The sequence below is a fragment of the Stylophora pistillata genome, chromosome 6 (genome assembly GCF_964205215.1).
Source record: "Stylophora pistillata chromosome 6, jaStyPist1.2, whole genome shotgun sequence".
Classification (NCBI taxonomy): domain Eukaryota; kingdom Metazoa; phylum Cnidaria; class Anthozoa; order Scleractinia; family Pocilloporidae; genus Stylophora; species Stylophora pistillata.
In genome coordinates, this window is record NC_142524.1 from 6,159,288 (window position 1) to 6,185,011 (window position 25,724).

At 39.4% G+C, this 25,724-nt stretch overlaps 3 protein-coding genes and 1 long non-coding RNA gene across 8 annotated transcripts; 3 read left to right on the forward strand and 1 right to left on the reverse strand.

Moving 5' to 3' along the window:
* Positions 1 to 988: 988 nt before the first annotated feature.
* On the forward strand, positions 989 to 12,830 carry LOC111323200 (uncharacterized). Its single transcript, XM_022926510.2, has 6 exons — positions 989 to 1,117; positions 3,208 to 3,884; positions 6,774 to 6,999; positions 9,016 to 9,300; positions 10,129 to 10,319; positions 10,973 to 12,830. Exons 1-6 carry the CDS (start codon positions 1,084 to 1,086, stop codon positions 11,774 to 11,776), a joined length of 2,217 nt encoding a protein of 738 aa, XP_022782245.2. The 5' UTR covers positions 989 to 1,083; the 3' UTR covers positions 11,777 to 12,830.
* Positions 12,831 to 14,033: 1,203 nt separating this feature from the next.
* LOC148727949 (uncharacterized) lies at positions 14,034 to 19,128 on the reverse strand. 3 transcript variants are annotated; one of them, XM_088763183.1, is made up of 3 exons: positions 18,227 to 19,128; positions 16,703 to 16,842; positions 14,034 to 15,723 (listed from the first exon to the last, which is right to left on the reverse strand). In XM_088763183.1, exons 1-3 carry the CDS (start codon positions 18,302 to 18,304, stop codon positions 15,675 to 15,677), a joined length of 267 nt encoding a protein of 88 aa, XP_088619309.1. In that variant the 5' UTR covers positions 18,305 to 19,128; the 3' UTR covers positions 14,034 to 15,674. The 3 variants fall into 3 exon arrangements, 2 of the variants coding, with proteins under 2 accessions (XP_088619309.1, XP_088619308.1); XR_016002462.1 differs by having other exon boundaries at positions 16,557 to 19,128; XM_088763182.1 differs by lacking the exon at positions 16,703 to 16,842.
* Positions 14,500 to 16,563, forward strand: LOC148727950 (uncharacterized). Its single transcript, XR_016002463.1, has 3 exons — positions 14,500 to 14,635; positions 14,879 to 15,179; positions 15,626 to 16,563. It is a non-coding gene; the product is annotated as an uncharacterized LOC148727950 (long non-coding RNA).
* Positions 19,129 to 19,391: 263 nt separating the features above from the next.
* Positions 19,392 to 24,666, forward strand: LOC111323249 (uncharacterized). 3 transcript variants are annotated; one of them, XM_088763179.1, is made up of 8 exons: positions 19,392 to 19,531; positions 19,708 to 19,781; positions 20,340 to 20,450; positions 21,167 to 21,283; positions 21,631 to 21,741; positions 22,926 to 23,036; positions 23,784 to 23,924; positions 24,469 to 24,666. In XM_088763179.1, exons 2-7 carry the CDS (start codon positions 19,721 to 19,723, stop codon positions 23,891 to 23,893), a joined length of 621 nt encoding a protein of 206 aa, XP_088619305.1. In that variant the 5' UTR covers positions 19,392 to 19,531; positions 19,708 to 19,720; the 3' UTR covers positions 23,894 to 23,924; positions 24,469 to 24,666. The 3 variants fall into 3 exon arrangements, with proteins under 3 accessions (XP_088619305.1, XP_088619306.1, XP_088619307.1); XM_088763180.1 differs by having other exon boundaries at positions 23,784 to 23,893; XM_088763181.1 differs by lacking the exons at positions 19,392 to 19,531; positions 19,708 to 19,781 and adding an exon at positions 19,985 to 20,166.
* Positions 24,667 to 25,724: the final 1,058 nt, after the last annotated feature.

Here is a 25,724-nt window from a genome sequence, read left to right on the forward strand (position 1 = left end):
GCGACGAAGAAAAAAATGGTAAGAAAAATAATAAATAATAATAAAAATAATGCAAACAATTTAATTTATCATATAAATAAACTCGGTATCGCCAACCTCCTTTGAACATGTCACAGTATACTGGAAAAGCGTCTTTGATTTCTGTTTGCACGAGACAAAACGTTACGAATTTAAAGTACGTCACATTTCTGGTCATTATGGTTTTTTTTTAAGATATTGAAGGGGATTTACTTCATTTAAGGATTCGCAGAGCGGATGTCGCTGATAGTGATTGTAGCTGTCACTAAACCAGTCCAGATCAAAAATTACACATATGATATAAAAAGATTTAAGAGATCTCGCTGAAACTCACTGAGCAGTAAAGTTAAAGCATGGCCATGAATGCAATGGAACTTTGTTAAAGTTTTTTACCCGATTGATTTTCAACCTAAAGCACCTTTTTAATCTATGGTCACGTGGCTGTTCCGTAAAGAGTTTTTATAATCAGATTAGTCATTATATCTCGTCCGAGGGGGAAAAGTATTTTTTTTGGGAGGGGGGGATCACATGGTTCTTAGGGGGGAACGGAAGTACAAACCTACAACGGTACAAACCTACAATGGTACAAACCTACAACGGTACAAACCTACAACGGTACAAACCTACAACGGTACAAACCTACAACGGTACAAACCTACAACGGTACAAGCCTACAACGGTACATGTGTTGTTTGCTCCTGGTGTCGTTATTTTACCGATTTAACTTGATTTTAGCGGTTTTTTTAAATCCTAGTTTTCTCTTCTTAAGAGAAGACGGCTTAATTAAATCGGTAAAATAACGACACCAGGAGCAAACAACACACGTATGGATAAGGTAAGCCATTTTTATTTAATATTTTCACTTTTAACTATCTCCATGGATATCTTGTAGAAAATCCCATGCCTTTTTATTCGCGGTAGGTTCACTTCCGTCACATGACAAGTCACAAGACTGTCACGCAATGTCTAGTTGCGTAAATAGATGGAGTTAGGAGCAAGGAATTGTTTTGATAATCTTAAAATGATTAGAAGTGGAAAAAAAACGCTACTGCAACAAAATCGTCTATGGAAGAGAAGGTAAAAAATCCCGGAATGACAGGTATGATCAAGAAACATTTTAAAGGAAAATCAAGCGACATAAAATTGCACGATCTTTCCGATTTTAGATGGCGACGAATGTTGCTCAAAGTGGAGTCCGCAATAGCAGCTGGGTAGACAAATTGCTGACGAATATGCTAAAGGAAAGTTGAAAAAAAGTTCCATGGAGCATTGAAACTTAATGTTTTCCAAAAGTTTTTCATCTAAGTCTGTTCGTCTAATTGTAAGTCTTTTCTGGAAGCAAATAAATAACTTTTAGAAGGCTAGATAAGCTAAAGCTATATAAAGAACTTATTAGTGCAAGCCGTTGCCATTTTGGTTCCGATAGCTTCAATCAACAATCCTCGTTTACGAATTGAACGTCGTTAATTCCGATAAATACACAGAGAAGATGCTTATTTGAGGCCAATTTTGGCTTAATGTTATTTCTTTATCATGTTCGACATGTTGTTGGTTATGTCAGACGCTTAGTGATGTTATCCTCAGTATTAGCCTAATTTTCCCATTTATTATCCGATTACACTTCGTAGAGTTCAAATAACGCCATAGATGAGTACAAATATCACGCGTTATTTGTACTCTAGAGTAACGGTAAACAGGTTTTCTCGCATCGCAGAAAAAAAGAAAAAATGGCGGACAATTTGAATCATATTTCCGACGACGAAGAGTCAGAATGGCTGGCAAAAATATATCCAAGTTTATCAGATGAATCGAACGAATAAAAACAGCTAGACGACCAGGAAATTTCTTCATTTATTGAAGAAAATATGAAAAGCAACACGACAACGAGCCAATTCCGTTCCGCTTCGCATACTTCTGCCACGCACTTCCCGTAAATAAATATCCGCGAAATTCGCCTGCACTGAAATAACAGTTTGGCGCCTTGGATAATAAATAAATTATAAGACGTTTTGTTGTGTAGTATCGCTGAGTGTTTTTACTTGTTATTTGTATTTTGAATCGCCCTACAGGCTCGTCAAAATACGGCACAACTCAGCTCGTAAAAATACTCAGCGATACTACACAACAAAACGTCTAATAAGATATATTTCTTTCGCGAGAAATGAGTAAACGGCAAGTCTTTATTTTTGTCACTGTTTAATAAAATATATCGCTTTACAACTTCATTTAAGACAATGTTATAACTTTGACGAAAAGACTTGATATTGGACGAATGGACCTAAGACTTTGGACGAAAAGACTTTGACGAAAAGAGGCTGATAGTTTCGAAAGAAACTGTTTGGGGCTGCGTCGGTGGGAGTAACGAAATAATTTGGATATATCAACAAAATTGAAGTGGTAAATTGGCCACCGTAGCGATTACAAAAGCTGACGTTTCGAGCGTTAGCCCTTCGTCGGAGCAAATAGATTAGCCCTTCGTTAGCCCTTCGTTAGCCCTTCGCTCCGACGAAGGGCTAACGCTCGAAACGTCAGCTTTTGTAATCGTTACGGTGGCCAATTTACCATTTCAACTTTGTTGATATATCCAAATTATTTGACGAAAAGACTCTTGGACGAAAAGACCGGATACATTTTCATTCGAGGTATTTTGAAAACATTCGCAGCGTATGACTCCAGAAAGCTGCCATGTTAGTATTAAATTCAAATCGCCCCTGTACTTTTTTCTTGTCACTTTTAAAAAGAACTTTGCCGGCCCTGGAGTAATCGATCATTTGGTCTACCGCGAGTTCACGTCAAGGCGATTATAAGCAATGACCTGTGAAGTTTGCGAACAATCGGCGACCTCTACTATGGTCAAGCAGCCAAAATATTTGATCTCGGGACGGAATTTTAATACCTGCGTTTATGTGGAGATATAACAGGTCGAAAAGTTTGGTTTCGTAACTTTTTCGCCTAATGCTGATATGGCGAACAAGGACAGGACGGGGGAGGGGAAGGCAGGGACAAATTCCTCCCGTGGTACCTACCCCCCCTTGTAAAGTATTCTTTTTAATAACGGCATGCCTGTATCACTCTGGTTCCCAGTAAACATACAAACTATTTGGAGGTGCAAATATAGTCGGTAAGCAAAAACTTACGCTCGTAACAAACTTTAATCGAGCATTGGTTTTTGTGTGTTCGTCTCTCCAGATTTGGATGGCGAAGAGACTGGAAACGAACCTGAAGACACGAAGACACCAGACAACGATGATGGAAAGGATGGACTTTTTACTGCTTATCTAAAGGCTTTCATTTTGTCTATTTTAGCCATGTTTTCGGCCGGGTTTAAAGCCCTAAGGGGATTTCCAAGGTCTGTCTCTAAATCTGGGCTTGGGAAATATTTTTATTCACCCTCGAATCGATCGACGAGTGCGGCTACTATGAAAGGGACACAATATCAGGATTCGAGAAACACTCGTTCATTTTCATGTTCTACTGCCCGGTTTGATCCACAAAAACTCCGAGATGTATGGGGTAAGCCATCCTTTGATGTGGCGAAAATGATCCATTTGTTGGATCACGATAACCACGACAAGAGAGCGAAATTTCGCAAGATCTTTTCTGAGGATCCTCTGATGACCCCAAAGTACAACATTTCCCTGGACGAAGAGAGAGACTTGGCCTTGAAGAGACTGAAGACACTCTGTAATCAAGGATTTATTTCCGTGTTAGACTTCAAAAACAACCCTCTTTGGATCTTCGCAGCCCATGAAATGGCCGCCGTGGTGGATGCAGCAATGGCTACCAAGATGACAGTCCAGTTTAACTTATTTGGTGGTACTGTGTTGAAGCTAGGTACCGAAAGACACCATAACAAACTGCTAGAGGTAGAAATGTTTTGCTCATTTTTCGATTTAGTTAGAGTATTGGTATATTTTATTTGAACTTTAACGTCTCCCGTAGTTTTACTGATAGCAAGCGATGCTACTGCGTTAGAGTGTTCCAAACATGTTACATAACTTAACCTACATGGACAGACGACAGAAACAATTACTGTTTGAGATTCTTGTTAAATTGGAACATTTTAGGTTGCTGATTCACCGTAAAACCAGAATTCATAATTTTCTATACTTTTTCCCTACATTTCCTTCGATACAAAAGAGAATTAATTTGGTTTAACCCTGTTCACTGTCACATCAGTATGCATATTCTCCATACTGTTCTCTATACATTTCCTTAGGTGCTGGTAAGGAGAATTTGTCTAAAATCAAGAGCTTTTTTTAATTGGTGATCATTTCCTTTATCCTCATGACCTTAATATTTGATTGAGGGGTGATATTTTAAGGAGAAATTAGGTGCTAGTCAGTCTAAATAGTCAAAGGGTTGAAAATCAAACCTGAGGTTGGTGATCATTTCCTTTATTCTTGTGATTGTAATGAATGATTCAGCAGTTTCATCATTGGGAGAAATTAGATGTTAGTCACTCTCAGGTTTTAAAGGGTTAAGTCCTATTGTGTAGGACTTAAGTAGTGCTCTTTACTACGAGGATCGTGCACAAATACGTTTCTATAACTGCAGTTCAGCTATATGAATTTCATATATTCGTTGTGTTTGATTTATCATCTTACGGGTTTATGTTGGACTAATTTGATGACCTGTTCCCAGCTGGCTTGTTAGCTTAGTTGGTAGAGCGCTGCACTGGTATCCCAGAGGTCAGTGGTTCAAATCCCATACAGGCCTGAATTTTTTCACCTGGGTCTGATTTTCACTATTGCTTTAATAAATAGTGCTCTTTTCTGCAAGGATTGTGCACAAGTACGTTTCTATAACCGCAGTTCAGATGTATTAATTTCATATATTCATTGTGTATGACAGCACTGTTTCCTTTGAATTTCCAAAAATTCTTTCTAAATGATATCAATATCTATTTGTCTCACTGATGAACGTGACCGTGTACTCACTTAAAACGAGGGAAAGCTTTCTGTATAACCCATACTATTCCAAAACAAAGTTGTAGTTTCAAAAGCAGTTTGCAAGGAAATTTTTAGCAAATAATCTCATTGTTTTTGTAAAAATCTACTGGTTCAAATCTTTACAACAAGGTAGAATGTTTTTTCGTAATTAATGTAATCCTTTAACTCTCAGGTGTGAGTAATGTGTAGATATGTATTCAACACAGATAGATAGATAGATAGTTTATTTGAAAAACATTGCAACCAAGGGTTGAATTACGCATTCATTTACAATATTAAGAAATATATAAGAAATGGTAACATACTTTTAAAATACAATGAATATATGAAGTTTATATACTTTGAACTGCGGAATTAGATACGTATGATGCGCAAACCTCGCAGTAGAGAGTGCTATTTATGCAAAAGCAAAAATCAGACCTGAAAAAAATCAGGCCTGTACGGGATTCGAACCACTGACCTCTGCGATACTAGTGCAGGGCTCATTGTATCTGATTTATCATCACGGGTTTATTACAAATCAGCTTAACGGCCTGCTCCCAGTTGGCTTGGTAGCTCAATCGGTAGAGCGCTATGCTAGTATCGCAGAAGTCAGTGGTTCGAATCCTGTACAGGCCTGATTTTTTTCAGGTCTGATTTTCGCTTTTGCATAAATAGTGCTCTCTACTGCGAGGATTGTACATCATACATACTTTTAAAATATTAAAAATTAGGTAACATGCAATAGGGTCAGCTTCTACAATGCGTCCATGAATGATGAAAGATGAAACTATCACGGCACCTGTTCATGTGTACCACAGGTAAATTGAAAGCGCGCTTTTTCCTTAAGTCCACTCTAGATACATTCCTGGGCGGCAGGAGCTTATGCAGCTTGTGACCTGGTACAAGAGCGTTAGAAAAGAGCTTGTTGGCAATATTCTCGCACCGCTCATGCAGCGAGATAAGCCCAGTGCACGCTAGCGCCTCGTCATATTCTTTATCAGGGAAAATTATACGTAATTACGTAAATTATATGTAATTTCCGGCCGTTTACCCGCACGGCCGATTACCTGCACCAGCCGATTATTGTATACGCACCTCCCTATTACCCGCAGTGATGCTGTTTAATGCAAAATTAACAGATTATCTGCGGGTAAACAGCCGGAAATTATGGTAACTCCCTTTATTTGATAATTTGGGGAAAAATCATGTAATTTTAAACCATGTTGACTTTAAATGTTCCTTGTGTCCTTGCTTGAATCGAGATCATAATTTGCTTCATTGAATAATGGCCTTCATGCAAACTTGTAGCTATATCTTTTTTTCCTTTAATAGATTTTTTTTTTAATTTCTCCAATTTAAAGGGGATAATTTTTACACCAAAATTATGCAATAAATAAATATAAGTCACCATGCTTGTTAAAGAGCTAAAGACCATTGTACCTCTACGTGGTCTACTGATTGAAAAAATGACACTGTGTTCTTGGAGTGTGTGCATGCTTATTTATCTGATTACCTTATTGTTATGCACAGTGCAAGATGTGCAATGCAATACTGAGAAATCCCCCTAAAGGGTTAATTTGTTCACAATTTCACACTTTAAGGGCTACTCAGTTACCCATTCTTTATCAGGGAAAAGACTGAGTAGTGCAGCCAATCAGATTGTAGCATTTGTAATATATCTCTGGTCCATATCCTCTAATAATTATAAGTTTCTGGAAAATGGGAAGTTTATATTGAAAAAGTTATCGGTGAAAAGGTTTCATTTGACCTTCTGACTGACTGCAAGATCTCTCTCCCTTTTTGTTTTCCCAATAAACCAAGGGTATCGATTCACTGGAGGCTGTGGGCTGTTTTGGTCTGACAGAACTTGGATACGGAAACAATGCAGTACAGATGGAAACAACAGCCACCTATGACAAGGAGACTAAGGAGTTTATTGTCAATACACCAAATGCACTGGCACAGAAATATTGGATCACCAATGGTGCTTGCCATGCCCATCACATCATTGTGTTCTCCCAGCTTTATGTCGATGGTGTCAATCAAGGTACTGTAGGAGAAAGCAGAGGTCATTTCAATAAATAAATATTTTGTACTTTCACTTTTCAGTTGTAAAAAAACTAGATTTTGTTTTCAGGGCTTTTAACCTTGTACACCATGTTAATATCCATATCCTCTACACTGTTCTGTCTAAATTGCCTCTGGAGCTGACGGGGAGAATTTGTATAGTCAATCATTGGTGATTATTACCTTTATTCTCATCACCTCTATATTTTGATCCAATGGTGATAATGTATGGAGAAATTAGAAGCCAGTCACGGTTAGGGTTTAAAAGGTTAACAATCATTAAAATGAGAATGTACCATACAAACCCGCAGACAAGTCACACCCACAGATAAGCCGCACCTGCAGGTAAGCTGCACCTGCAGATAAGCTGCCCCCGCAGATAAGCCACACCCGCAGATAAGCTGCACCCTGAATTTAGCAGCTCAAATTTTGAAAACAAATTTTTTGAAAGAAATCAAAAGAAATCCGAAGTCGAGTCTTGAGAAGTCTTCTTCATCCACTGTTCATCAAACATAAACTCACTATTAACATTGCAACAGAAAAAACTTCAAACTCTTACCCACAATTTTAGCACTTTAATATAAGGAACATCATTTCTACCAACTTTGATGTATGATTGATCTTTTTCTGGTATTTATTGACAGGAGTTTCTTCATTCAACACAGTTTTTCCATAGATTTTTGCATTACAACAATAATGTGAGCGGAACAATTGAAGCGTAGTAACCAGGCCTTAGAACAGATGTGAAAATGAAAAACATTCGCAATGCCTTTTTCAAATGTTCCCGCAGATAAGCTGCACCCCCAATTTCTAGTGACAATTTTTGGAAAAAAGGTGCAGCTTATCTGCAGGTTTTTACAGTATCTTGGGTTTTCATAACTTTGGAGACTTCTAACCCACTAACATTTGTCAGCCAATGCTACTGTTTGCAAGCATGCAGACATGCCTCTAATAATGCATTTGAATATATGAAAATCATATATGTGCATTGCAGTTTCATGAAATGTATGAAAGCAATCCTTGTATTAATAATGAACCCTACTTATGTAGTAGTGGAAGTAAGGCCTGAAAAAAATTCAGGCCCACATCAGATTTGAACCCATGACCTCTGCAACATTGATGCACTGCTCTACCAACTGAGCTAACAAGTCAACTGGGAGCTGGTCATTATGTTGGTTCATATTATACCTGTCAAAGTGATAAACCATGATAATACTCTTATAACATATTTCTGGTGCACATGTACAAATTGTAAACAATGCAACCATGTTCACACATGCTTTCATGGAAACATGCCCATTGACTAGTAGGAGTGAAGAAGCAAAAATGTTCATTTCACATTGGGTGGACAAAATGAAGAAGAAACTGACTGGATTGTATTTGGTCTCTATCCAAAATGATTCAGGCTGAATTGCTCACTGGTTTCTTCAGTTGAAGTGAGTGATTACACAGCGTGAAACTATGTAGCCAATCACTCTGAGTGGCCCTCCAATGCAAGTATGGTTTTGAAGATCTTCAGAGGTTACATAGGGTTAGGTTAGCACTATCTGGGTTAGCACTATCTGGTTACACTGCCTCCCGGTTAGCTCAATGGATAGAGCGCTGTGCTATTGTGCGGGAGGTCCAGGGTTTGAGCCCCGGCCAGACCAACACTCAAGGTCTTAAAATAATTGAGAAGAATATGCTGCCTTTCTATAATATCAAGAAACGGTTAGATATTCTAGTCTTCTCGGATAAGGACGAATAAATGGAGGTCCCATCTCCTGCAGGGTTAGGGGTAGGAGACGTTAATTTCTCACACATGAGATTACTGTGTGGTGGATGTCCTCCCCTGGGGTGGGATGGGTGGGTTACTGGGCCCACAATAATTGGCGCAAAGCTGTTGCGGTGTCCCTGCCTGTCGGTAAATCTTGTAAATCATAAATCATAAAATCAGGGTGTGTGCATTACCTGAGTCATTTTACAAATCATTTTACAATAACATTGATCATTTCAGGTATCCATGGTGTACTGGTACCTATTCGAGACAAGAACCTTAATGTGCTGCCTGGAGTTCAGATTCATGACATGGGACATAAAATGGGTCTGAATGGAGTGGACAATGCCAAGTTCTTCTTTGACAATGTGCGTGTGCCCAGAGAAAACCTACTCAACTTGTATTCTGATGTTGCTGAGGATGGAACTTATACCACAAGCATAGAAGGAAGTATCCGCAAGCGTTTCCTGACTGTAGCAGACCAGCTTCTTTCAGGCCGTCTCTGTATAGCTAGCATGTCACAAGGTACTGTTTATTCCGTTGTTCACTATACGCCAAATACTAGAGCTCTGGGCCAAGTTGTTCCAAGCTGGGTTAAGATAACTTGTGATCGGGGTGAAATTGGATTTCAGATCTGAAAGTTTAAAAGAAATTATAGTATGATTATTTTCCCTATAATTTGTTATTTGGATGCTCTCAATAGAATAGAGAAAATTAGCCCAAAAAGACTTTTGAACAAAGGAGTAAACCCCATGTGAAAATTTAACCTTGGGTTAGCACTATCTGGCTTTCAAACAATTGGGCCCCAGCGCTTCGGCCAGCTTACTCTCTCTCCTCCCCTTTTCTGATCTCTATGACTCCCTATGTGTCTTTTCTTAAGATGTAACATTTTGAAAACATCTAATTTGAACTAAATTTGATAAACACTATAGAGCCAGCTGTGGGAGGCATGGTGGTCTAATTGTTATTGTACTATATTCGAAGTGGAGCAGTCCAGTCTCAAGATCTGGCAAGGCCATCATGTTGTGTTCTTGGGCAAAACACTTTACTCTCACAGTCTCTTTTTCCACCCAGGAGTAGAAATGGGTGTCATTGAATTATCAGGGAGGGGATGGAGTGATCATATCTGTAACATCTGGAATTTAGTGTTGCCTTGACTTGAATAGGCTTTGTAGGCTCTGAGTTTTACACCCCATACAGTGAAGTGCTCCGTTCTGGATTTTTGTACCACACCCATCAGAGGTGCTGATTGCTGCCTTCACAGCTGTGCATTTATTCATTTTATATGATGTTCATTTACCTTCTGTAAAGAACTAGCACTGCAAATACTGGTATTTCTTATTATGTCTTAAGGTGCAGCCAAAGGTTGTCTTGCCATTGCCATCCGCTACTCAGCAACTCGCCTTACAGTGGGTCCTGATGGTAAATCTGACACACCCATTCTGAAGTATCAGCTCCAACAAAACGCTCTGATGCCACTTCTGGCTGCTACTTACGCCATGGATTTTGCACTGCAGTATGTTAAGGATCGCTGGGTTTATCAGGTACATGTCTAATATCAAGTAATAAATGATTGAAACAGTACACGTATCTTTGTCTTTAACAAATGGTAAACACCACAGCGTACACTATTGAGTTATGGTGCACGCGGGAGGTTGCTAAGCACGAAAGAAGCGTAAGAGTTTCGCGAGGCGAAGCCGAGAGCGCCTCTAGCTTCTTGAGTGCTTAGCAAACCCCCCAAGTGCATCCATAACTCAATAGTGTACGCTGTGGTGTTTACCATTTGTTTTATAACATAACATTGATACATTGTAGCTAAAGAGTTCCCTTTTATTTAACAAATCTTACGCGACCAGAAAAAACAAGCGCGCGCGGAAAAATAGTCTTTGCATTTGCTCACGTCAGCAGCGTACACCCATGGGCAAATGGGGGACGCTAAATTGACCAATTAGAGCGCGCGCTTTACTTTGGTTATGTTATAATTGTTTTTCAGTAAACAATATTGTTATTCCTTTGTTGAAAGTTGCTAGTTGGATATCTAAACAATAGCTTCTATTTGGTAGAAGAATATGTTTATCTGCTCCGAGAAGTGAAAAGTTTTCGAAGAGCAAAGCTCAAGAAAAGCTGTGAGCAGCAGAGGCTCGGCGAGGTCCTGATAGAGTTTGTTTTAGATCCTATCATTCCATTTCCTTCATAGGCAGATGATGGATCTGACCATGCAGATGTGGTGATTATGTGTTGCGTTATTAAGGCCATAACTGGCTGGCATGTGGCTGAAGCAGCTGCCATTTGCCGCGAAAGGTGCGGGGGCCAAGGCTATTTGTCCTGTAACAAGTTTGGCAGTGGCATCGCTGGCTCGCACTCCTCCATGACGGCCGAAGGTGACAACTCAGTCCTGATGCAAAAAGTGGCTTCAGAGAGGCTGATGAGTCTCAAGCCATCCATGATGGAGGTAGCAAGCAGCTATGTGCCAAAGGCTGCGACCAGGATCTTCAGCTGGGCCAATCTCAACAACCCGAAATACTTGCAGAAGCTGTTAGAGTCACGAGAGCAAGATCTATTTTTGACCCTCGGAATGAAGATGATGAAGGCTGGTAAGGAAGGAAGGTTCGACTCCTGGATGTACAAGGAACAGGATCTTGTCCAAGCTGCTGCTCGGGCGTATGGTGAACGACTTATCAGTGAATGTTTTGACAAAGCTCTTGATAAAGCTGATCCCGGTCTGCAACCAGTTCTCCAGAAACTTCATCACCTCTATCAGATGTCAGTCATCAAGAAGGATCTCGGCTACTTTACCACCTCGGGGCTGATGTCCACGTGGACTGGGGCTAAAGTTGGGAAGGCAGCTGCTGACCTGTGTCGAGAAGTGGCACCGCAGGCTACTGCACTGTGTGATGCATTTGGATTCACCAACGAAATGCTTAATGCTCCAATTGCAAGAGACTGGGTCAAGTATAATGCAGTTGATAACAAAGGGGAAGTGGAAGGTATGCAGTATTGATGCTGTCACCTGAAATTCAACCCCGTAAACGAACCTTTTTTCGTTTTCTGAAATCTCTGACGGGAGGCTGAAGATCGAAACGTCCGCTTTAGAAACTCTTTATGGCCGCTAATTTACATCATCATCTGAGTTGATATAACCAAAATTTCTTATCCTGCATTTGGTTTTTTCTTAAAAATCTCTTGCTTTTCGTACATTTGCATGAAATACTCGAAGGTTTTAGTTCTGCCACAATCGATAAAGCACATTTTTTTTTCTTGGGGGGGGGGGGAGGGGGCGAAGATGGATATTTAACACTTTCCTTTACAACTCATGACTAGCGATTATTCTGACAAAGGGAATCGAACCGTTTTATTTTCCTCAGGCGCATAACTGAGTAGATTGTACATGTAGCAGTCAAGTTTGGCAAGTTGTCATTCCACCAGACGTGACCGTTTGTTTTAAACACATTTCCCTTCACTGCCAATGTAGATTTCGAGGGAAGCCAAAGTTTATACCAAAGTTTAATCCACCTGTATGATCTAGAAATTTTTTTTGTTTTGAACTCATTTCCCTTCACTGCAAACGCAGATAGAGAAGGAAGCCAACATTTATACTAAAGTTTAATTCGTATGTATGACCTAGAAATACAAATTCATTAAAGAACAATCAGTAGTTCAAATTTCATGGGAACGAAAGTGGTGAAATATCTGAATTTTAAAATTAATTTCCTCTTTCTGTTTGAAAATATATGAGGAATTGGTGAAATCTAATCCACTGGGAAAGTGGGATGTTAATCCTTGTTGGACATGCTGCGTTTCTGATAATTCGAGTGCTTTTAATGATCACCGATGGATAAGCTACTTCTCTTGGTATCTTTTCATTTTGAGGGTAATTTAAGAAAGGATGAAACACCGTTGGCCGTAACAACTTAAAGATTTTTTTGAGATTCTAAAGTATTCCCTTCTTGAGTAAAGCGATAATAATTTTGATAGTGGTTGACTTATTTCTGTTTTCAGTATACGCTTGATTATTTATCAACTCATTTTGAAATAAAAGTCTTGGGATCAATTTATGACATGAAAAATTTGTTTTTGTCATTGCACGGGTGGTGGCTGTGATTCATTTTCGGTCGTGATATTCTGTCATATAATTCATATGGTTTGATTGCATGAGCAGGAGGAGACATGTTCTGTTGGGATTCCTCTATCTTATTTACGTCTTACAACCCCTTACCGGGTATGGCAACCGATATCATCATCGAGAGGTACTTAAAAGAAAATACGATTTTAAAAAGGCGTTTCCGGCTTCTTGCACGAGTTTTTTAAAAGGCCAAAGGAAATACAAGCGGTAATATGCATTACGAAAAGAAGAGCGTAGCATTTTCTTTTCATTAAATATCTCTTGAAACGCTGAAGTGTGTTCTTATCCATTTCTTACACCCTGCCCGTAGCTAATTAAACTGACAATTTTTGGGTTTCTTTTTGGGTTTCTGCGTAAGAGGGCGATGCGTATCATTTTTCCATGTTTTCCTTATGACGAAGCGCAAGTTAAGGCAGGTCTTGTAACTCTGTCAGGCAGAAGACAAGCCCTGATGGACAAACTTTTTAGGAACATTTTGGAAAACAAAGACAGTAAGCTTAAGAATTTACTCCCCCCACAAAATACCAAGTGTTATAACCTCAGGAAGTCACGCATATTCAACCCGGTTTTCAAAACTGAGAGATTTCGCAGAAGTTTCATTGTTTCAAATGCACCTACGGTATAAGATTTCTGATTCCATATTTTAATAGTTTGCGCTTGTAGATCTAGTATTAATCTCTTTAATTATGTAGGGATTTATGCCTCTTGCTCGCTTGCCAATAACCTAGTGCTGTAAGTATCTGCCATTGTAAGTCCCGGATGTAACCCATCTGGGGTGATGATAAAACGAGGCGCAGTTGCATAAATTAATTTATTCCCTTTGGTAATAAATGTCATTTATATATATATATATATATATATATATTATTTTTAACCATGTAAATATGACGTAATTCAACTTTTGGGTTGCAAAGTTATATAGATAAACTATCTATCGATTAAGAAGTGTCCTAAATTGTTACAGAGGAACCTGCGCTCAGTTGCATAGTGGGGGTCTGAGGGGACCATTCGTCGTCCAACAGAGTATAAACATTAATAAACGAAGGACTTAACAAAAGTGACGACCAATAAACTGCCAATGAGGGGGAGGAGGGGTTCGTAAGAGTAACACAGAGCCTTATGGGGGGGGGGGGGGGAATCAGGTAGCTTAAAGCGTGACACAACGAAAATCCTTCAATCTCCCCTCCCTCCCTAGGTGATAAATTATGACCTGCCCTTATCTAAGACCCCCTTGTCTTTGTCTAAAAGCTGTCAAGACTACCTTCTTGTGAACGGGAAAAATGTTTCACCAATTGCGTGGGAGCTTATTACCGTGATCAATTTTAATATGACATCGTTCAAGAGTCATTAATTCAAAACAATCGAAAATGGGACACGGTAAATGGTTAATTATAAGGACAATGACGAATTGTTTTAATAGATTTTGATGCTGTCAATTATTAATCTTAAACGTCATCAGTAGCTAATTGGAAACCAAGAATTTCATTCCACATAGAAATTCGCTCCCTTTCTTTAAGAACTCGTTCTGATGAGCTCAGTCAGGAGGTCCTCAGAGCAAGTCAGGTTAGATCAGCGAAAGATGACAGGAAACAGCTTTTTCCGGCACAATCACCAACTCTTCCTTGATAAAACCCAAATGGAAACTTCATGATAATCTGTTCAATCGTTCTTCACAAGTTTCAAACCGCTTGATTTCAGACTGGTGAAAAGAATTGTTAAACTTCAAGGAGATTCGCGGTACGCGCAGCCCCTTTTTTTTTTTTTTTTTTTTTTTACAGAGTTTTATGCACACGTGTCATTGAGACAAAATGTCACAAATTGTTTTTTTCATGCTGAAACAAAAAAGTCAACCACCCAAAAACGACTTAGAATTACAACATACAAACTTAATCTACTGTTTCTGATCCAATATTTTTGTATTTGTTAAACTGACGTAATATCTGATTCACAAACTGATCAAATTGTTGTTCTCTTCTGTAGATATTCGTTGAACATGAAAAACTTACTCATTTCGTGCATTCTCGTGGCCTGCACATTGTTTATCACAGTGAGTGGTAAATGCAAAAAGAGGCCCAAAGCTCCGTCGTCCAGGCGAGTGAGCATGTGACAGAAAAAGAACGGCCGGGCTGTTGAAGGTCGAGGAGAAAAAGTTGGTGCCATGTAATGGTATATATGGACTGAAAGGGCTTGTAGTTTGAAACCAGCCCACCACAAATTCTGGGTAGTTTGTGCAAAGAAATCAAAGAGAATAATCCTCTGGCAACTGCCGGATGGCGTCTGGGTAAGTTGTAGCTAAGTTCAATTTTGCAACAATCGGATGTACAGGTTATACGGATCTCGCTTTAACCCGTGATCCAAGTCACCAAGCTAATTTCATTTGTGGGAGAAGTTTCGCCCCTTTTTTTTCTTTTATGGGACATTTTAGCCCAGGCATTTGATTTTCAGGGCATGTGCTTTCAAGTTTAATCCGGTAGCCTGGGTAGCTACAGCTCGGCCTCTAATGCGAGCTCTAATAAAGATACACAAAGGAACCCATCATGAGGCGAGATCTGGGAAACAAAGGTTGTTGGGTTGACAGGGTGCCCATGAAGAGGCCCTGATCCAGGGTCTCCCATCATTATGCCCCATGGATCCAATGCGGTTAGCTCAACTACCAGTTTCTGCGAGCAGATGTGTAAACAACACAACGAAGGCGTCATTCTGTAAACGGGCTCTTTGATATTGCAGATAACGTTGGAATTGCAGATGTTTTGGCAGTTTACTTGCGTTAGGTAAGTTATATAAATGAGATATTTCGGACAGGAAAAGCCATTAGGGTAGATAAACTGAAAGAAAATAGACAAAAAAGTGTTTAATGTAGAATAACTGATGGAAATTAAAAAGCTCATGTATGGTGAGGAATACAGGTGTGACTGTTTTTATATCTGCGATAAAGTTCAGTGAGAAAGATTTGACGACAAATGTACAGTCATGATCTCTGTAAAATGAAGGGGAAATTCCACCCTTTTCGTTTTGAAACTGGGCGGTCTGCATCGACATAGCAAGGATTTTGAAAGAACAGCGAGAATACCCGTGGTAAAAAGTCTTGACCAAAAAAGACTCAACATTTATTGTTAAGAAAAAAAAAACAAACTGTTTATAATCTCTCGTCATTATCCGAACGAACCCCCCCCAAAAAAAGGCGATTTAAGAAACGCGATGCAAATCTAAAACCTCTAGTTAATAAAGGTGATGTGGCTTTCTTCTTTTTTTTTGTTGCAGAATCGAAGTGGTGTGAACCGCAAAGGATCGGCTTGCCTCCAACAGGAATTGATGAAAAAGATTTGAGGCGATAGATATTATTTTGCTTGTGTAGTTTACACCGTGCACTTCGTAAAATTGTAAGCTTCATAATGTAGAAAAATAAAGCATAATAATTTCAAAGGCTGAGGTCTCTTAAATGAATCTTACGTAAAGACACTTAGTCGCTGAGTTACGAAAAAATATTTGAATTTTCTTCGTCTTTCATTAAATAGAGTGGAAAAAGGCTCACTTTTACTGTCGAAAAAAGTTTTAGTTTCTCGTCGAGTTGAATACAGTATTACGCGAATAATGATAAGCGCCCACCCCCAGTAACGCCCCCCGGGGCTTTTTGCGAAAAGCCGTACCAGAAAATTACCTGTTTCAAACGCAATTGTTCTTCATTACCAAAATGGTGACCTACATAGGTCGAACCTCGATAATATATAACAAACCCGTTGGTTAATCAAGCCACATCGGTGATGTGGCCTTTTTTTTGCAGAGTCGAAGTGAACCACATCGCACCTGTCTTCCACCCGGATCAGATGAAAAAGATTTGAGGCAATAAAAGTTATTTTTCTCGCATAATTTGGGTTGGGTGAAGGAAGGTGCTGGGCTGCTAATGTAAAGGTTTTCGCTGTGATTTCAAGCCTCATAGTGACAGTCTGGAAAATAAAACAAATGATAAGCTCAAAGACTGTTGTTGACAAGTTCTCTTTGTTCTTAATAACCATTCCGTTACCCAAGAGATTCAAACAAAGAAAGAAGAGGTTGAAGGGAAAATTAATTGCAAATGAAAATATAAGTTTCCCTGATATCACAATTTAACTTAATTAACAATGGTTTGTGTGCTGGATTACCTTCGATTAAACCTCGTCGCTACGGTCTGTCGGGGTAACAGAAGTCGGCAGGGAAATTTTCCACCATTAAAAAGTTACATCGTGTTTTGTATACCGTCCCTTCACTAACATCGTATACGCCGTCAGCAATAATCCCAACAGGAAGTCATCGCTATAGCGTTTGTTTTGGAAGGGCTAGTTTTGCTGACTCTGGTAAAATTTGTGCAAAGTTTTTGCGTAAAGCACATTTGATCGATATTTTGGTTTTTTCCTCATGGTTTCTCTTTTGGCGAAGATAGAAAAGATCATCAAGCTATATTTACTTTTTGTGCCGATAGCCAAGTTAACATTCAACAGCCATGTCAATATCCGTGTCTATACTTTTAGAAGATCCCATGTTACATGCTTAGGCTTTCTCCCCAAAAATGACATTTTCCAGTAAACAACCCTAAATTTTAAGACACACTATTCCACGACAAAAAAAATTTACACGCAATTCTCACACGCTTTGACGTTTTCTACCAACCAAATCCGCCTTAGGCTACTTTGGACTTCACCCCATCACGTATCATTGCCTTGTAAACAACCTCCATGTTCCAAATAAGCTAGTCCAACGTTGTTATCCCCTCGTAAAATCCTTTAAAATATGATTCTTTTTCTCCTCGTTCAATGCATTTTCACTTATTCGTAGAGAAGGGACCACGAAATATTTAAATTCTGGAGATCAAATTGAGTTTCGGTTCACTTTCTGCTGTAAAATTTTAAAAAACACTCGCGAAGTCTCATTCGCATCTTTCGTTCGGTCTCGTGACGCCACGGGGACGGGGGAGAGAGAGCACGTCGCGTGACGACACCAAACAGCGGCTGCTAAGGAGCCACTAAGCGCGGCGCCAAAGCAGTTTTTTCTGCTTAGAATTGTTCAGACAACAGTGGCAACAGACCACAAAATACCTCTCTCTGAGTTTATTTCCAATAATTTCAGGATCTATTTTGCTCTCAATCGAACGAAATTTTTGGTGGAAACTTTAAAAGTAAATGTCTTTTTTCTTTTACAATATTGAAAAAGTTAGTCACTCAAAATGTCCCATCTCAACCAACCCATCCAAAAAAAAAATAACTATTGCATGCGTAGTATGCCTATGTTTGCAGTATAAGTGATGTCTGTTCTTTTTAACGTGAAATTAGTATTCTTAGACGAACCATAGCCTACCTTAGGGGTGTTCTGACTCCAATCATCGGGGAAGGACACTTCCAATGAACGATTAGTGCCTTGCTGTTGAGTTTTCATGGCAACCAAGACCGGGAAACGTTGTCAATCAATTATATTCCCAAGAGATTCTGTAGAGAAAATCATAAGATCAACGATGAAGTCACTTGAGATGTAGATCACGACATTTCGACTGCTTACTGCTAGTCTTCATCAGGTGATTGGGTCGACTCAGGCTCACGCGATCTAAAGTGATTGGCAGATTTCGATCCCCATTGTTCCCGTGACGGTTCTATTTTTCCGAGAGATCTGACCCGATGTTATTCCCTCGACGGTTTGCTGTCGTAACGGTCTCCCGTTGTGTTTCGTGATCGTTGATTTCCAAGCTTCAGGAATTTCGATTTTGTACTCCCCGTTGATGTTATGAGGGTGAAGTCTTATGTGGATAGCTTCCTTGACTCTTCTGGTGTACCAATGCGAGTCTCGATCGACAAACTTTACTTCGTTCCAAAGTGCGCAGTTGCCGGTCTTGTTGGCGTGCTCATCATGAGACAACCGATTAATCAGTTTAAGGTTACTTACAACCATGATGAGTAATAAAAACTTTTACCATAAGGTCAATATAATCTAAAACACCAGGCATTTTTTAAAAAAAAAAAATTGATAACAAGACTGTTGAAAATGGAAATTGATTAAAACTATGAGGAATTAGTTTGAGGAAAAATAGAGACTAAATATCTAAGGAATTGGCCTTTTTTACCTTCATACGTCATAGGGTCTATGCATTTAGCAGACAAAACTAGAATTGTCCTGACGGAATCAGTGGAAAAATTCTGTCATGACAAGGTATGACAAATTTTTGCCTCCGCTGTTGCATCCGCACTGAAAATGTTGAAGCTGTCAAAGCTGTCAAACTCGATCAACAGCCAAAAATAACACCGATACTACATGTCATGTTAATTTATTCAATTTAGCTTTAATTGATTCAATTTATCTTTTCCTTTCCCTTTGGTTTGAGTGGGCACTTCTGGATCTTGTACCACCTCTACTGCCACATTGTTGGACTGATAAAGAGACGACTGAAAAATCTCCCCACCGATGTAACTTTCTCCAGCTGCATGCAAATAGTTTCCTTGGTCGTCACAAGGTGGGACATTCTAGCGCCTGACCTGCTCATATGACATTCTTTTGCTCAATAACTTGAAAACTTAATCGTTCCCCATCCATTATCCACATCTTTCAAAGCGCGTAATTTCAGACTCGTGGAATCTTTGGAAAGGGATTGTTGAAACGTCAAGAAAATTCACGGTAGGTGCAGTTCCTTTTATAACCAGATTGTTCATGACAGAAAAACTGAGGCAAATTATCAAAGAATTGTTTCTTTCGAGGTCAAATAGCAAAGTCGGTTTGATGAGCCACGGATGTAACGCTAAGTTTAAATGAGATGAATTTCTTAGTTTCATCGTATTTTTGTCTCTCTGTAGATATTTGCTAAACATGAGAAACTTCATTATTTTGTTCGTTTTGGTGAGCTGTGCATTGTCTGTGGCAGTGGCTGGTAAGTGCAGAACGAGAACTGTTTCATGCGACTCTGAATGCGAAGGAAAATAACCCGAGGTTCGATGAGGAAAGCTTCGGGGCTTACCACGGTTGGTTAAAGCTCCTCCTCCTGTGTGGTACCTGGCTAACAACCCATAATCTTTTGCCTCACTATCGTGCTCAAAACTATGCTGGCATAACTGGTGGACAGCCTAACCAATACCCTGACTGATTGTGAGTGGGGGGGGGGAGAGAGGTAAACGAAGAGCGTAGTCTTGTACCCAGACCTTCCTACAATTAAGTTATAGCTACACGGTGGGACCTGGGTACGAGATCACGAGAAGCGAGGGATGCCGCCGGCAGAAAATCGCACGTCCCACAGTGCATATGATGGTGGTCTCCTGGTAAGCTACCTTTGCATGGCCAAGCTAAAGAACCTTTAATCTATAAGTTAAGGCAAATTGGTTATTAGGAGACTTGATTTGGGGGGAATAAGACTTAGACAGAAATGCTGCTGAAATCTGATGAAATTCGCCGATGCACTTATATTTACACTACTTTCCATTTTTTCTTTCAGCTTGTAAGGATAAAAACTACCTATGTAAATTCTGGGGATTGCACGGTTTATGCACAAAAAACCCACAATATATGCTGCGCATTTGCCGCAAAAGTTGCAATGCCTGTCAAGGTATGCAGGAGTAATAGTTCAGAAAATAAAATAGGTTATACATAATGTTTTAAAATTCTTCTTAAATGCTTACATTTTATTCATCCCTGACAAAAGCATTTTAACCCCTCCCCTGTCTGTCACCTGTACATAATCGACTGTTTCCTTTGTAACCAATATGCGACTTCAGCATTAAATTAATTTGTTCAACTGCAATTTGATTTCATCTACGTTTTCCCACCCACGGGAGAGCATAGAACGTGGAGCAACGCGAGTCTGCGTGAGGTATGCAATGGGTCTATCTCTGATGTCACTAGTGCCAATCTCCCGCCCACTCTTTCTTGGCACGCCTCAATTCTTCCCGCCGGCGAAGAAACGCCGAAAGCGCATATGATGATGGTCTGCTCGTAGACTACCTTTGCATGGCCAAGCCAAAGAGCTATTCCTCCCAAATAAATTACTCCCGGTTACCTGAAATTTCAAGCACATGAGTACAAGTTTCACTCCATTGGTCGGGTTGAATACGGCTCTTACTCTCAAATATAATTACATGAGAACTACTTCACAAGGAAACTAGCGAGGAGGCGAAATTTTGAGAGGAAATAAGTCCGGCTGGCGGGTGACCAGGCATGAAAAGGTCCTAATTTTAGGAATGTGACTTAAACAGAAATGCTGATGAAATCTGATAAGATTCAGCTATGCACTTATGTTTACATTGCTTTCCTTTTTTCCGTCAGCTTGTGAGGATGAAAACAGCCAATGTGCAAACCGGGCATTAAACGACGAATGCATAAAAAATCCACAGTATATGCTGCGCAATTGTTGCAAAAGTTGTTATGCATGTCTTGGTAAAGGTATGTACGAGTAATTGTTCAGTAAGTCAAACATGTTAAAAAAAAGCGTTATAAAATTAGGTGAGAATAGGTCCATTTAATGCTTTTTTTTTAAATATTGACATTTTTGTTCATCTGCCAATTTCTATGGACCTGTAGGCATTCCCTGACATTTGAATTACAGTGTTTATTCTTCGAAAAAAGTATTCGCTCTTTACTCCTTCTGCGAAAGCCTGCAGAAAGTTGCCTTGGCATGAAGACGTCCAGATTCTGGGAAAGGTGACTTGAACAGAAATGCTGATGAAATCTCCTACGATCCATCAACTGATACACTCATATTTGCATTGCCTTCCTTTTTTTTCTGTTAGGTTGTTACGATAAAAACATACTATGCTTCTACTGGGCATTAAGAGGTGAATGCACATACAATCCACAATATATGCTGCGCAATTGCCAAAAAAGTTGCGTTGCCTGTCCAGGTATGCACGATTAATTGTTCAGAAAGTCAAATAAGTTATACATAACATTTTAAAATTGGGTGAGAATAGATCCATAGAACGCTTTTTTTTATGTTTACGTTCTTATTCATCTGCCAATTTACATGGACCAATGAGTATTCCCTGATAGTTTACTAACAGTATTTATCCTTCGAAAAAAGTATTAGGTCTTTACCCCCTCTCCCCCTCCCCCGCCAGCCGCCTCCCCCCCCGGCCGCCTCCAGATAATCGGGAATTTTCTTTGTAGACAATATGCCAGTTCAGCATCAAATTTGGGTGATTCGTGTCAAAATATCAAAGCAAAAATACTTCTTACATTTAATAGAGTATACGATACCTCAATGGGTTTGTTCTCGTTAAGCTCAACTGCATCTTTAACTGCGTTTCTCGCTCACGGGAGAATATGGGACGTCGAGCAACAAGAGCCTGCGAGAGTTCTACAAAGGGTCAGCACTGTATTATTAGTGTTAGTCTCCTACCCTTGGCCACCCTTGCCTCAAACAAATCTTTGCGGCGGCGCCCATCTAGTTCATATAATGATGGCCTGCTCGCGTGACGTTAGCATGGCCAAGCTAAAGAACTTTTTATCCATAAGTTGAGTAAGGTAAATTGGTTGGTTGGAGATATTTTTACCGGGAGAATATGGGACTTCGAGCAACACGAGCCTGCGAGAGTTCTACAAAGGGTCAGTACTGTATTATTAGTGCCAGTCTCCTGCCCACCCTCTCTTGCCTCAATCAAATCTTTCCGCCGGCGAAGAGACGCACCGATATTGCGCACCCCTTTCCAAAACATATAACCATGGCCTCCTCACGAGACCTTAGTATGGCCAAGCTAAAGAACTTTTAATCCATAAGTTGAGGAGAAATTTTTACCTTTTTAAGTTGATATGGGAAAATTACTCCCGGTCACCTTAAATGCTCAAGCTTATTCTCACAAGATTTACTCCGTTGGCCCGGTTGAATATAGCTCTTCCTCTCAAATAAGTACATGGGAATTTATTCATAGGGTTAACGAGCGGGGAGACGAAGTTTTGAAAAAAATAAGTCCGGCAGACGGGTGACCAGGTTTGGAAAAGGTCCTGATTCACAGAAATGCTGATGAAATCTCATATGATTCAGCAATGCACTTATATATTTACATTCCTTTCCTTTTCTGTCTGTCAGATTGTGAGGATTTAAACCGCCAATGTGCATACTGGGCATCAAGAGGTGAATGCTACAAAAATCCAGGGTATATGCTGTATTATTGTTGCAGAAGTTGCCATGCCACTCCAGGTATGTAAGAGTACTTGTTCAGAGAATCAAATGGGTTGTGATAACGTTTTTAAAATTGGATGATAATAGGTCTATTTAATGCTTTTTTTGTTTGTTTTTAATGCTTACATTTTGATTCATTTGCCACTTTTATATGGACCAATGAGTATTCCCTGACATTACAATTACGGAGTGTATTCTTCGAAAAAAGCATTAGCTCTTTTCACCCTCCCCCCTCCCTCCCCCCACCCTCCCCTGCCGGCCACCTCTATATAATTGTCAGTTTTATTTGTAGTCCATATGCAGGTTCTGCATTAAGTATTTTAACATCGTTCCCAGGGCCTTCTCCAGTTTCCCATATTTGGGAGTGGGTCCCACCCCCAACTGAGGGAAAAAGCCCTGGGAATAAGGTTGTAAATATTTGGGTGATTTGTGTAAAGATTTTGCATTTAATAGATTACACCATACCTCAATGGATTAGTTCTCGTTGAGTTCAACTGCACATTTGACTACGTTTCCTCGCTCACGGGAGAGCATGAGACGTCGAGCAAAGCGAACCTGCGAGAGATTTGCAGTGGGTCTATCTCTCGCATCACTAGTGCCAGTCCCTTACCCACCCTTTCTTGACTCGTCACAAGTCCGGTAGGTGAATTGGAATGGAGAGGTCCTGATTCGGGGAAATATGCGTTAAACAAAGATATTTATGAAATCTGATAAGATTCAGCGATGCATTTACATCGCTTTCCTTTTGTTTTATCTTTTTGTCAGCTTGTGAGGACGAAGACCGGGATTGTCCATACTGGGCAGACCGCGATGAATGCTACAAAAATCCACAATATATGCTACGCTATTGCCGCAGAAGTTGCGACAACTGTTAGGTATACATGCGCACCAGTAATTTTTCAAACGGTAAATATACCACCGAGAGCTTTAAAGTTCTATGTCATTTTGCGTTTTTTTTTTTTTTATTCGAAATATTTTAATTCTCTCACCAATTTATTTGTAGGGAGGAGCATTCTTTCTATTTTCTTAAAAAGAAAAATCTCAAATAACTGAGACCTATTTGTCACTCTTGTCTTTCTTTACAGCTGCCATCTTGAATTCATCATTGTGGTTAAAATGGTTCGTTAAGTGGCTTTTATCTTGGAGAGAAAAAAAAAACAATGCGAGTGACTTGGAGGCAAATACACAATCATACTCGCTGTAGAACAAACGAGAATCTTCGTACTTTTGATATGTAAAATGAGAGATGTTTTATGAGATGACGAATAGTTTTAAGAGAAAGAAAGTGAGCATCAGTAGGGAAAAGTTTTCAATTTCAAAAAGATGTTATCCGTTACCTAAAAAGCGACATGAATGGGTCGAATTTCAACAGACAATTCAATTATATAACCATGAAATCCTTTGGTTAATCACGGTAATGTGGCATTTATTTTTTTTTTTCTTATTGTAGAGTTGAAGTGAAGCACATTGGACCTGTCTTCCACCGGAACAGATAAAAAAGATTTGAGGCAATAAATTTTATTTTTCTCGCATAACTTGGGTTGGGTGAAGGAAGGTGCTGGGTTGCCCATGTAAGGGTTTTTCGCTGTGCTTATTGTAGAATTTTTAGCCTCATCATCTGTAAAATAAAACAAATGATGAGCTAAAAGGCTGTGGTTTATTCTGTCGGTTCTTAGTAACCATTCCGTAACCCAAAGGATTCAAAACAGAGAAAGAAGAAATGGAAGGCAAAATTGGCTGATTTTTGTTTAAATTTTTTTTTATAATCTTTTAAATATAGACTATTGAGCAGCACTTCTGCGAACAGTAGTTGTAAAACTTCTTTTATTTTCCGACCCGTTTCGTCTAACTGTCGTAGACTTCTTCAGGGAGTTTTACAAGTATAATTAAACGCCTGTATTTATAAGCCAGAGTTTTGGGGACCGATAACCATAAAGGCTTGGCCGGACTTTCGAACGGGAACAGGCAAAGTTGTGAAAAATTTGTGAAAAATGTAACAGGTGTAAGGCAAGGTGAGAAAAATATTTTAGGAAAAACATTTTAGGGCCACGGTTTTAGCTAAAACCATGGCCCCCAAAATATTTTTCTCACCTTGCTTTACACCTGTTAAATTTTTCACATAATTTTCACAACTTCGCCTGTTCCCGTTCGTAAGTCCGGCCAAGCCTTTACGGTCATCGGCCCCTGTAACCTTGGCTTATAAATACAGGCGTTTAGTTATACTTGTAAAACTTCCTGCAGAAGTCTACGACAGTTAGACAAAACGCGTCGGAAAATAAAAGAAGTTTTACAACTACTGTTCGCAGAAGTGCTGCTCACTGGTCTATATTTAAAAAAAAATTAAAAAATTATTTAAAAAATTGTTCACTGTGAATCACTGAGCGGCGTCTGAAACGGTCTGAGCCCGAGTCTGGGGTGCACCGGAACCGGAAGTCACATTGTAGGCCATGTCTAGTCTAGTACCAGTGTACACGTTAGCATGAACCACACGTTTATTTTAATTTCATTCTGGATTTGTTGCGTTTTTTCTTGTAGACCAACGGCTTCTAATTAAAAAATGTATTTTTTGGACTTATTTCTAATTGTTTCAAAGAGCGTAATTTTTAAAAAAAAAGGGGCATAATTTGAAAAAAAAAATATAATTTTAGCATAATTTCGCCAAAAAAGCAATGCTACTATCATAATATGCTACTTTTACTAGCATAA

Excerpts from the sequence above, each read along its gene's own strand:
- LOC111323200 (XM_022926510.2), top strand. The coding sequence starts at position 1,084 with ATGGAAGAGAAGGTAAAAAATCCCGGAATGACAG. Across the intron at positions 3,885-6,773 it reads ACCATAACAAACTGCTAGAG|GGTATCGATTCACTGGAGGC; the intron begins GTAGAAATGTTT and ends CAATAAACCAAG. Across the intron at positions 9,301-10,128 it reads TATAGCTAGCATGTCACAAG|GTGCAGCCAAAGGTTGTCTT; the intron begins GTACTGTTTATT and ends TTATGTCTTAAG.
- LOC111323249 (XM_088763179.1), top strand. The coding sequence starts at position 19,721 with ATGAGAAACTTCATTATTTTGTTCGTTTTGGTGAGCTGTGCATTGTCT. Across the intron at positions 21,742-22,925 it reads AAGTTGCGTTGCCTGTCCAG|ATTGTGAGGATTTAAACCGC; the intron begins GTATGCACGATT and ends TCTGTCTGTCAG. Across the intron at positions 23,037-23,783 it reads AAGTTGCCATGCCACTCCAG|CTTGTGAGGACGAAGACCGG; the intron begins GTATGTAAGAGT and ends TCTTTTTGTCAG.
- LOC148727949 (XM_088763182.1), bottom strand. The coding sequence starts at position 18,304 with ATGAAAACTCAACAGCAAGGCACTAATCGTTCATTGGAAGTGTCCTTC. Across the intron at positions 15,724-18,226 it reads GGAGTCAGAACACCCCTAAG|TTTATCTACCCTAATGGCTT; the intron begins GTAGGCTATGGT and ends ATTTTCTTTCAG.